The 12,814-nt window shown below is 31.7% G+C and overlaps 1 protein-coding gene across 1 annotated transcript; it reads left to right on the top strand.

The window, feature by feature from the left end:
* Window positions 1-10,188: 10,188 nt before the first annotated feature.
* LOC129946724 (odorant receptor 67d-like) lies at window positions 10,189-11,697 on the top strand. Its single transcript, XM_056057006.1, has 3 exons — window positions 10,189-11,055; window positions 11,116-11,305; window positions 11,373-11,697. The coding sequence occupies exons 1-3, from the start codon at window positions 10,292-10,294 to the stop codon at window positions 11,592-11,594; spliced, it is 1,176 nt and encodes a 391-aa protein (XP_055912981.1). The 5' UTR covers window positions 10,189-10,291; the 3' UTR covers window positions 11,595-11,697.
* Window positions 11,698-12,814: the final 1,117 nt, after the last annotated feature.

Below are 12,814 nucleotides of genomic sequence, written 5' to 3'. Positions count from 1 at the left end.
CTGCTTAATAGGAAGGCATGCTTTTCGACTTGGAGCATCTGCAAATGATTTTTGTAGGAGTTGCATAGACGAGGAGAAGGAGAAGACAATCTCTCATCTTCTCTGCACATCTCCTGCCTTATCACAAAGTCTTAGAATCCACCTTGGAGACTATTACTTCAACGATATCAGCGATCTAAAAAATTTTGACATTATTTGTCTCCAATTGGTTCGACGAGTTAAGCTGATCAACTGATCCATGTAGTATCACAACGGACCATACTTTGGTCTAAGTGTGTTGGACTTCCCAACCAACAGCCACTTTAACCTAACTTAACCTAAGCTAACCTAGAATTAAGATTAAGGTCCTCAATTCATATTTGTTAGGGTAAAAAGATTGCGCTATTGATCAAATAATTTCCTATGGCTATATTTGGAACATATTGCAGACGACTTTTATTCTTAAAAAGACGGTGCTAAAATTAAATCGAATATTTTAAAGATGATCGAACAAGGGATCAGAATTTTCTATTGATATTTTGTGGTTTAAGAAAATTTGAATAAGAAATGGTTTCAAAAAATGCTTCACAATCTATTCAAGAATTTGCGAATTTGCAGTAAATGCGTAAATTTATCATTGAAATTTTCATGAAATTGATAGATTGTTGAAAGCGTAAGCTTAGTGGATATTTGGCTGATATTGGTTGTTAATTGTAAACATGTATTTCAAAATGAAATACACATCCATTGATTCCTGAAAAAATGTATTCAGACGGACGGGAATTTTTTACGAATGCAATACTAAAACAAATATCTTTTTTGACAACTTTAAAGGTACCTCATGCACTTCCCTTACTTAAATCGAAATAAGTTATGATATTGTTGACAAAAAATAAAGTCTACTTAAAGATGATTTATCACCTAGTCCGGATGGTTTGCCAACAACATTATTTAAAAAAAAGTAAGCTATTTCCCTATCTGTAAACCCCTTTTAGTTCTGTTCTGACTTTACATTTCTTAAGCTATCTTTCCAATGATTTGGATTTATTTTTTCTGTTCTTAAGAAAGGAGCAAAAAATTATGTTAAGAACTGCCGGCTCATATCCAAACTTTACGAATGCATTGTCTTCGAACCTCTCTTTTTTTTTTATTGAAGACCTATTTTCGGATCAAAACAACATGACTTTTGAAAGGTAGATCCACCTAAACCAATCTTAACGAATAAAAAAAAGAAATTGATTTGCACGTTCTCACTACAGGTTAGGTTAGGTTAGGTTATAGCGGCTGTCCAAGATGGAAACGGACACACTTAGGCCAGTTAATGACCCATTGTGATACCACATGAATCTTGAGGCTTCCTCCTAAACTCAATGGAACCAGTTAGAGTCCCTTACGAAACGTGAGAGGCCGATTATACTGATATGATTTAGATCGTTTAGATCGTTAAAGAAGAATTCTCCTAGGTAATTCTTGCGTTTTCGAGCTAGAGCAGGGCATGTGCAGAGAAGATGAAGAACCGTTTCTTCCTCTTCCTCGTCCATACAGCTTCTGCAAGAGTCATTTTAGAAAACGCCTAGTCTCGTGGCGTGCTTTCCTATTAGACAGTGTCCGGTTATGACACCTATTATCGAGCTTATATGCGATCTGCTTAGAGAGAGCAAGCACCTTGAACGTTTTAAATCCAGTGTTGGCCACATGTTTTTTGTGGCTTGACACGTGGTGATGTTGGTCCACCTGGTGCCTGCCCTCCTCACAGCGTCTTGAATTAGTAGCAGTTTACAGGTAGCGATTGGTATACCAGTACTTGCCAAACGTGGTAGGATGGGCTGTACTGTACCGTTCCTGGCGAGTTCATCTGCCTTACAGTTACCTGGAATGTCTCTATGGCCCGGCACCCAGCAAAGGTGAATATTAAACTGTTGCTCCATCTCCGTTAGAGATGATCGACAGTTATGGACTGTTATAGAGCTTGTAGAGACTGAGTCCAGAGATTTGATAGCGGCCTGGCTGTCGGAGAAAATACGGATATCAGATGTTGATATCACGTTTTCTTTGAGCCAAGACAAGACTTCCTTAATCGCCAAAAGTTCCGCCTGGAACACGCTACAATGATTGGGAAGGCAGAATGAGAGACTTAATTTCAGTCGTTCAGAGTACACACCACCACCAGCAGCTTCTTTGGTTTTTGAGCCATCTGTGTAAAAGTGGATTGACTCATCCTCCAAGAATGTCCTATCCTCCCAAAAAGATCTGGTAGGTATAGAAATCTGGAAATTCCTATCGAATTGTAATTGGGGGATGGTGTAGTCTGTGTGCTTTGGAATTGATTCTATAAGTACCTTAGAATTACGGAGTGGCCAATGTTGTTGTTAGTCCACTGCGACGAAGAATTGACGCGAATAGCAGAGCTTGCAGCTATTTGTTTACTAAATATGTCAAGAGGTGTAAGGTAGAGCAAGGTGTCCAGTGCCGCAGACGGGGTCGTGCGGAGCGATCCGCTTATACGTAGGCAGGCTGAACGTTGTACTTTATTTCTCTACAGACTTAAGTAAAAAAACTCAATTAAGCGATCTTTCCTCCGGAACATACAGTCTGCACGATGATACCATTCATTTTGTCTGTTCTATTCGCAATCTAGGCGTTATTTGCGCAACACAGCAAAGTTTTCGAGCCCATTTTGATTATATTATATTCGAAACCCTATGTCAATAAAACCTCTGTTAGAGCTGTCCCTGAATACGATTTTAAAGTCTGGACTCCTCATCAGAACTCTCACTCTCAAAGTATTGAATCAGTACAACGCAGATTTCTCCGATTTGCACTCCGTGGTCTTCCTTGAGGTGATAATATTTTCTTACCACCTTATAAAAATCGCTTAAAAGTTATTAAACTACAAACCCTCCCAACAACGCGAAGTCACTAATATCCTCTTTTTACACCAGCTTTTAGAAGGTACCATAGGCTCACCATTTCTTTCGGAAAACATTCCTATTACCTATTTATACTTTTTGATCCTATCACAAGAAAAGTTTTTATGTTTATAGCTTGCATTAAGCGTAAATAAAAAAGTAGACAAACATCAGGGGGCAAGAGCTTATATAAATTAATGTGCATCATGACTAAAGATAATGTTGCAATAAAAATAAAGATAAATTTAAAAGTTCTTCAGGAGCTTAAGTTACTGTTAATGTTTCTTTACTTTCAGCTCTCTAATTGATTAAATAAACGTAGTTGTGGTTGGATTCTCCTGGATACTCTTAAGGACATCGGATATGTTTGTGGCACCCTTTTTGATACATTTTGTAAGTGAATAATTGACAGATGTATTAAGTGTCAAAGATCGAAAGACAGTAATATCTATACTTAAAGTATCCTACTTTTTTTTTAAATAAACATATATTATGCATACCTACTAGCTACTTTAAAACAATGTACCTTCGTAATCCTGCAGAGTAACCCTATGAGTCCTTTGAAATTCTTCAACCATTAAAAGTAAGACTTCCAATCCAGTTTTTGCATTAAATTTACATAATCAGAATCACAGTTCCCAGAACTCCTGATTAACATGAGTGTATTTTCTACATACAGACATGCATACAAATATTATGTATACGTATGTAGTACATATTCTCTAAAGTTTCATCGTTAAATTTTTGCAAAATGATGCTGTGGGCTATGTGGCTTATATAGCTTCTTAGAGAAACCAAGTCTCATCCTCATCTATATAAATGTCTTACTATAACATCGTCGGATACGTTGGTAGTACACGTCTTATGAAGAAACTTTTTCTTACTTATAATAATTTTTTTTATTTTAATTTTCACACATTTTATGTAATAAAAAACTTTTTTTTCGCACAAGGATTTAAAGAAAATTAAATTAAATAAAAGTTTTCTTTTTTCATATTTGTTCAATCCTTGTTTGCTGGCAAATTCAATCTGTAGAAGATCTCTTTCCACTCTAAAAAAAGGGGGGTGTATGTATTTTTCTCGCATTACGAGCACCTACCTACCATAGGACTAAAAACCTTACTGCATATAGCATAGCGAAATTGAATCACTTTCGCTTGCTGACACCCATCCAGTGGCTGTAATGCGTAAAATTAAATTAAATATTTAATTTAAATTTTTAATAAATATGTTTTTAGGTACATTGCCATTTGAAGATATAAGATAATAGATATTAATGCAAATTGAAAATCCAAAGCAACAAGAGCAACAACCAAAAAAAAGAACAATAAGGACGAAAGGAAAAAAAGGACGATGACGACGATGAACGGCACTGTGTGTCGGCTTCACTTAGATCTGGAAATGTGGGCTTAAGTGGATGTTGATATTTAATTCACAAGTAATTTTATTTCTTTTGTTTTGTGTGCAAGGATATACCTATACATATAGGTCTCTCGTTTTATGTATTGTTTTGCCTTAGTACAAATGTGTAAGCTCAAATTTTGATTAAGATATTATATGGCTCATATTTGTTTAGTATTTTCTTTTTTTCATTTTATTCTCATTTTTTCTGATTCAAAGTTAAATATTTAATGATGTAAGCTCTGCTATACTACCACAACGTGTGGCAACGGCTTTTGTGTATTACCAATTCTTAATATCAATTTTAAACCAAGGTCACAGTTATAATTTATGAATTGAGCCAAAGACGAAAGTATACCTACTTTGGAAATTGTTGAGAGTGGTAGAAAAATGAGAAGTTGATTAAAATTTAAGGGAATGATTTTGATGTTTTTAGGTAAATTAATATTGAAGGGCTTATTGCAAAAAAACGATTAAGCCACATTTTACAACATCATCAATTTTAAACTATGAACTTAGATGGGATAGTTATAGTAATCTGTTCCATTTGTAGAGTACAAAAATGTGGAATTTTAATTACCTTAGAACCTTAATCAAAAATGTTAAGTCCGTGTCTGCATGTGTACGCATTTTCGAGACACCTTTTTCGGGGTTGGGATCAAAATGTTGTATGGATTTTAATAATGTATTTAAAACACTATATCTTAAAAAACTGTTTTTCAAAATACTGTAACTCAAAATTCTGTGTATCTAAATGCTGGAATTAGGCTGAAAAATGAAAATCGGTTTGAAAATGTAAATAGTGTGCATATCGAAAAAAGTGGTCGGTTGAGTTCAAACTTGCAAATTAAGGATTTAAGCAGATTAGCGTAAGGCAGTTTTTGTTCTTCAATTTTTTAAAGATAACAAATGACAGTAGTCCTTATACAATTTTTTTGGTAAAAAATCGATGTTTCGAATTTTCTCAAAAACGAAATGATATATTTTAATTAAATTTCATCTGTATTCTTAAGTTGGCTTCTTTCAATGAAAAAAAAAATGTTCGAATTATTCCAGAAGGACACTCCATATAGAACCGTTATTTTGTTTTTAATTTTCTCAGAAACTCATAGACTCTCATATTGTCTACATAATATTTTATGATCAAAAAGGTCAACTATTTGTCTTGAAAAAATATATTTTTTTCAAAGTTCGAAATCTTGGAAACGGTCAACATTTTTGTTTACGAAGTTCAACTATAAATCAGTAATAATAATATTTTTTAAACAACTGCAGGCGACAAATATTTTTAAACAAAAACTGTATAGATAAAATATGTTTAACCAAAAAAAAACGATCTAACAATTTAAAAAAGGTGGGATGCGAACCATACTGATAACTTCACATTCCGTCTGCCGATTTGTATGTTTTCGTCTTTTGTTAAAAAAGTTGTCATTTGAATTATTCTAAAAAAATAAAAATTACCAACAATATTTTGCATAAAGTTTGATTTCAAAACCTATTTTTGCTAACAAGATTTTAATTTTTTATGAAAAAATTGACTGTTGTTTTATAAAAAATTGAATTTTGAAAACAACATTTTCAGTGAAAAAAAAATTAATTCAAAGACAATGTTTTTAATTTTTGAAAAGATAGTTAAGTTGAAAGTAATTTCTTCTCAAGTAAGCATTGTTTTTTAGGTTTTTATTAACTTCCCATAGGAATCGATTTCAAATAAATTTTGTTATAAAGATCATAAGGCAGAAAGATGCAGAAAGGGCTTTCAAGAAAATTGTGTGGGTGGTGTTTTACCATAGCAGTTTGAAAAAAGGTGAAAATTTTGGTTAACCCTAAATATCTTACGAACCAAAAACGCTAGAGACTTGAATTAAATTTTATATAATATATTGTAACGTGAAATTAAAAAACCTGAAAAAAAACTTGTCACCTCCAAAATTTTACGACTAAAATATGATTTCATCTCCAAAACAATTTTGTGCAACGAAGAATAATGTTTTTGACATCTGATAAAATTTTGAGAAAAATCGAATTGACATTTTTTTGTCTATAAAAAATAGAAATCTAAAAAAACATTACTCAAAGTTGGTAAAAATTGAATATCGATTCAAATATCTTTTCAAAAACTTGAAATTTAAGCTTCAAACTTATTTTATCTTATCAGAAACATTGTTTTCAACATTCTAAAAAATGTTGAGAAAAATCGAATTCACAGTGTTTTTACAAAAAATAAAAACCTAAAAAAAATATTAATAAAAGTTGGTAAAAATTGATTTTCGACTCAAATATGTTTTCAGAAATTTGAGATATTGGCTTTAATTTACTTTTATCTTTCAAAAAATGTTGTTGTCAATATTTACAATTTTGAATAAAATCAAATTGACAGTTTTTTTTTAAAAAAAATAAAAACCGAAAAAAAACTAACAAAAGTTGGTAAAAATTGATTTTCGACTCAAATATCTTTTCAAAAATTTGAGGTAATAGCTTCTTACTAATTTTTACTTATAAGAAATATTGTTTTCAACATTAGGACAAATTTTGAGAAAAACCGAATTGACAGTTTTTTTTTACAAAAAATAAAAACGTAAAAAAACAGGTATAAAAGTTGGTAAAAAGAGATTTTCGACTCAAATATCCTTACAAAGATTTGAAATATTGGCTTCAAACTAATTTTATCTTATAAGAAATATTGTTTTCAAGATTTTTTAAGATTTTAAAAAAATAGAATTGACAGTTTTTTTTACAAAAAATTAAACTCTAAAAAAAAAAACAATATTAAAACTTGGTAAACATTTACTTTCGACTCAAATAGCTTTCAAAAATTAAAAATATTGGCTTCAAACTTATTTTATTTCACAGAAAATATTGTTTTCGATATTCAATAATTGTTATATAAAAATCCAACAGTCCAGTTTTTTCATAAAAAATAAAATCTACAAAAAATAGTACGCAAATTTGGTAAAAATTCATACGAGTACATATAGTTAAACTTTTAAGTAAGACAAATCGACAGACGAGATGGGAAGTTATTAGTGTGGGTCGCATCCCAGCCTCTTTTTTTTTAAACTGTCAATTCGATTTTTCTCAAAATTTTACCGAATGTTCCAAACAATATTTCTTATAAGATAAAACTAGTTTGAATCCACAATCTAAATTTTTTGAAAAGATATTTGAGTCCAAGCTCAATTTTTGCCAACTTTGAGTAATGTTTTGTTACAGTTTTTATTTTTTGTAAAAAAAAACTGTCAATTCGATTTTTTTTTTAAATTTTAGTAGATTTAAAAATCGTTTTTTGTTAGTAAAATATTTTAGGTTACAATTATTTTTTTTCAGTTTCTTTGATTTATAAAAAAAAACCGTAATTGGATTTTGTTCAAAAAGATATTCGTTTTTGGTATTACGTTACAACACATTTTATAGAATTTAATTCAAGTTTCTATTTAATAATATTAACACTAAACATTGCAATTTGCATCAATGGCTCGGTTGAGCCGTCTGTTGCACATTTGGCCACTGTGTAGCCCAGTATATGTTTTGGTTATTATTATATTTGCTAATATATGTGGGAGACGGTTGTCATTACATACACATAGTATTTTTTATTGTACGTCATGTGACATTTCATTGTGTAAATAAAAAGTGGTTTCAGTTTAAGTTCTAAGGTAAGCATGTAGTTAGGAGATGAAGTTGGTACCTTCATGGATTTTTTAGAAAATATCGTTGGACCTTCTCCATTTCATCGTATTGCTGGTGCCTTCAGGCTTGTGCTCCATACCCCAAGACTTATCTTGCTACTGCGTTAAAAAACTCTAGTTTTGATGAATTACTGATGCCCTTTTTCGAAACAAAAGTGTGCCAAGTCAAATTTAAGCTCATTTTTGCCTGCTGTGCTCTTTCTTTGAAATGTTTGATTATACTCAACCCTGGCGTCAGCCATAAGCCCATGTACTTATTCTTCTTGACCACTTCAATCTCTTCCGTGCCAAGAGTAATTTTTTTCTAGAATATTCCTTCTGCCTCCATTTTTTCTGAATATATTGATTTTTGAGTTTTCCAGATTAATTATGAGATGCCGCATTTGTCAATATTCATAGAGCTTGTTTACCATTAATTGTAAGTCCTTTGGAGTGTTTGCAAAAATTACAATGTCATCTGCGTACAGTAGCATTCGGATGACATGATCATTTAGATGTATTCCGCCACCTATGACGTTATGCATGTCATTAATAAACAGTGCAGATAACATAGGACTTAGAAGACGACCCTGTTTCACGCCCATTTCTGTATCAAACCACTCTGATAGATTTTTACCATCCCATACTGTATTTGCTGCCCCTGCATAGAGGTCCTTTACAATGTTTAGGAATTTTGTTGAAATACCTATTGTTTAAAGCTTGACAAACAGAGCTTTCCGACAAATACTGTCGAACGCTGCTTTGAAGTCTACAAAGAAACAGTAGGTTTTTTTGCCTTCATTCATCCTGATTCTTACAATGTTTAGTAGATTGAATATATTATCTGATATGCCAAATCCCTCTTTAAATGTTATAATCTGTATAACAAAATTTATTTGAAGTCGATACCTCTACTAGTTCTTGAGGTATAGAGGACGAAAAAAACTTTCTGAACCTACGGACGTATGGATACCGCAACAATTTCGTGCGATTCAGTCGTCCATTTTGTTTTACTCAAACAAGCTTTGAAATATTCCATTCAGTTGAAGCCACAAAGCATCAACTGTGACATTGAAAATGGGATACTAAAAGTTGCGAAACAATGTTTCCATAAAGCTTGAGGATGATGACATTTCGAAACCTTAAATCTGGTTTGAAAAAACTTACATTTTGGTAAATTTTGGACAGTAAAATGCTCATACGATAGTATTTCCGAGGATCCAGAATAATATTGACGCCTGGCATTTTGAAACGAAGAGCTTAGGACACAGCATTATGAAATACAATATTTTGACAATACAGCATTTTACGACGCAGTTTTTTAAAATACAGAATATTAATCATACAGTAAGACCCTACATTTTTACACAAATTTTAACGATACAGTATTTTAAAATGCGGCATTAAATAATTTAATCTTATAAGAAAACATTTTTGTTAACATTTGGTAAAATTAAAAAAAAAACAACTCCCAGTTTAAACAAAAATAAAAACCTACACAGAACAGAAAATTGGAGCATATAGTTGACATCAAAATAAAAATCTCTTCTAAATTTCACCTTAAAGCTTTAAAATCGTTTTTTACTGAAATTTGTTGTCCGCCTGTCTATAGACGATCAATATTTTGTTAAAGAATGTTTAAAAACCTTTGAGCATTTTGTTTTTAGTTATTTCTGAAATTTGAGATTTATTTTAAAAGCATCAGTGTGATATTTGTAAATAAATTTGTTTCCAAGTCCATTTGTCATCTAATGTCAAACTCTATTTTAATCTTGAAATTTTAAGACACTTTGACAAAATAATATTTTTTGACATCTTATTCTTATCTTGCCTAAAAAACCACTACAATCGTTTTTTTTACGAATGGGAATGGAAACAGGAAAATGAAGTTTTTTTTTGTACAAATTTTGTTTTTCTTGTAACTTATTATTATTAAACATGAGCTTACTTAGAATAAATTTGCACTTCAACTTCAAAATTGTAAAAAACTCTATGAATCATTTTTGATTTGATGAACTCCCTAGTTATGAAAAAAATATTAAAACAATCTGTATTAAAAAATTAATAAATTGCTTTGAATTATTTAAAAATTGGCAATTATTATTTTTCTATAACAATAACAATTATCCTGTCATTCTGTCAATCATATTTGATGATATAAATTAAACAATAAAATCAAAACAAAAATTATTTCCATGCTTTTATGAAAAATAAACACCTATATTCATTTGAAGTTAGTCGGTTCTTGAATTCAAACACAATTTACTAACTTCTTAAAATCATATAGAAATTTACAAAAGTTTGAACTGTATACAAAGATTTTTGAAAAAAATGTCAAATTGTCGAGAAAAGTTTAACAGCATCTTTATGATCGCTCGAAAATGTGCGGTATTAGTTGGTGCAGATGTTTTCAATCGAAATTATCGTTTTACTTTGATGACTTATTTCGTCATAGCAGCTACTAACACCTTTTTCGTCTTATCTGGCTACACTATTTATGTGGCAATTTACATTGACCACGACTTTACTGCCATATTTCAAGCCCTGTGCATGGTAGGCAGTGCCGTACAAGGTCTTAGCAAACTTTATTCTTTCACAAAACATCGGGTCATTTATCGTAAGATATTCGATGAAGTTGATGATGTCTATAAAATATACCAGGAGAAGAGTATTGATTTTCAAAATGCCCTAAGCAATGCCACTAGCATCATTTCCAAGTTTTTGAAATTCAATGCATGTCTTTATTTGATCGGTACCTTGGTCATTATTTCTTTTCCGATATCATATTTGATATTTTTCGGGGAGAAGATTTTTGTTATGCAATTTCTGATTCCTGGAATCGACCCAAAGAGCGATATTGGACATTTGATCCTGTTTGTAGCTCATTCGACTTGTATACTGATGGGATCTTTTGGCAATTTTGCCGGAGACATGTTTTTCTTTGTGTTCTTGCTGCAAGTGCCATTGTTTAAAAATATTTTGAGAATAAAATTTGAGGATTTGAATGAAGTGACGACTGATATGGAAATTGACAATAGCGATCAAACACTGCCGTTGCTAAGGGACATTCTAAGCTGGCACCAAAAGTACTCAGAGTAAGTCAATAGTCCGCGAATTCGTAAGATTCACAGATTTCAAAGACAATATTTGTATAGTTTCACCAAGACCCTGAGTGATGTGTACTTTGCTGTTTTGTTCATTCAAACCTTTACAACCTCATTCAACATTGGCATGACCATTTTCATAACTTTTATGGGAGCTTGGCCAGCTGGTTATGCTTATTTGATTTACTCATTCATAATGCTCTACACGTATTGTGGCATGGGAACAGTTACGGAAATATCGGTAAGAGTTAATGATAATATTAAAATACTACGGATTACGAAAAATATTGATTGAAATTTAGTTTCAGAATGATGATGTTTGCCATTATGTGTATAATACGTGTCTTTGGTATAGATTGTCCGTGGGAGAACGTAAAATGTTGGTGATAATGATGATGAAGGCTCAAAATCCAACTTTGTTAACAGTGGGTGATATAATGCCGCTCTCTGTAACAACTGGATTGTCATTGACCAAAACAATTTATAGCTTCTTAATGATGTTGTTGAATTTTACCGAAGAAGAAAATTAGTTTTTTTCGGATATGTCATTGATAAAAATTGCTGAGGAGTACTTTTTTGCTGATGTGTAATTTCCTACATTACAAATAAAATGTTTAAGTAGTTGAAATGAAATTTTATTAACTTTCTAGTGAAAAGTATTGTTATCGGTCGGTAAGAAATTTGGACTCATTTTCTTTATTCTTATAACACTTTAGTCAAAAACCATTTTATATAAATTTTTGTTGAATGTTGATTTTTTTGGCTTTTGTCTTTTATAAAATAAGTTGTCTTATTTTTAAAAAACAATTTTGATTTCAATATCTGTTTTGTTCCTGAGATTTTTCGCCGAAAACTTGTTTTAAAAAATGTATGTAGCATTTCTAAAAAGTTTGTATGTCTGATTTTCTTTTTTTTATATTGTGAGCGCAATAAAGAAGTTAAGAATACCCTTAAAATGATTAAAAACAGTGCAAGCAATTAGGTTTTGAATGCCTGCACATTGCAACGAATGGGAAATATTGAACCTGAAAACGCAATTCGCATTCGCGTAGTGCGGCCAAAGAAAGAATCTCTTTAATTAATAGTACATCCGAAATTGGACTCAAAGATAAACTGATGGGCATTCCTAGCAGAACTTGTATTACGGTTGAATTGTTTAAGGGAAGTAATGCAACTGGATATTTCACTTAAACTTTGTTTTTAAAAATAACGATAAAACAATGATAGACATGAGAGCTTGCGGCAGTGTTCAAGAGAAGCAAATGTCTTGGTAAGAGAACGATCTTATATCATTTTTAGATCTCTTTTTTAATTCTATCCAGAAGATTCAATCACGTTTTTGGGGCCCAGAGTTATACTCGATTTTGGACGAATAAAAGCTTTGTAAATTATAGCCAGACCAGAAGGGATAGAAAACTTCTTGCATCGTCGGAGAAAACCTAAACACTTACCAGCATTTTTGGCGATGTCAAATATGTTATCACTTAACATCAAGTGGTTTATAATGCACATACCTATGACTGATAGTTGTTCAGTCTTCTCGATGCAAGTACCACTCACGGAAAGTGCCATTGTGGGAGGGTTACGTTTTTGCGACAGGAGACAGCATTGGGTTTTCAAAGTATTAAATTCTACGCAGTGTTTGATTCGACAATGGTGTCAAGATCAGATTTTAATGAGCTTATCATACGCTGCCCATGGTAGTCCTCATCCAAAGAATAAGGATGTCAATCTTAAAACAAATATGAAA

Source organism: Eupeodes corollae, chromosome 2, assembly GCF_945859685.1.
Source record: "Eupeodes corollae chromosome 2, idEupCoro1.1, whole genome shotgun sequence".
NCBI lineage: Eukaryota > Metazoa > Arthropoda > Insecta > Diptera > Syrphidae > Eupeodes > Eupeodes corollae.
This window is presented reverse-complemented; position numbering and strand designations above follow the sequence as displayed.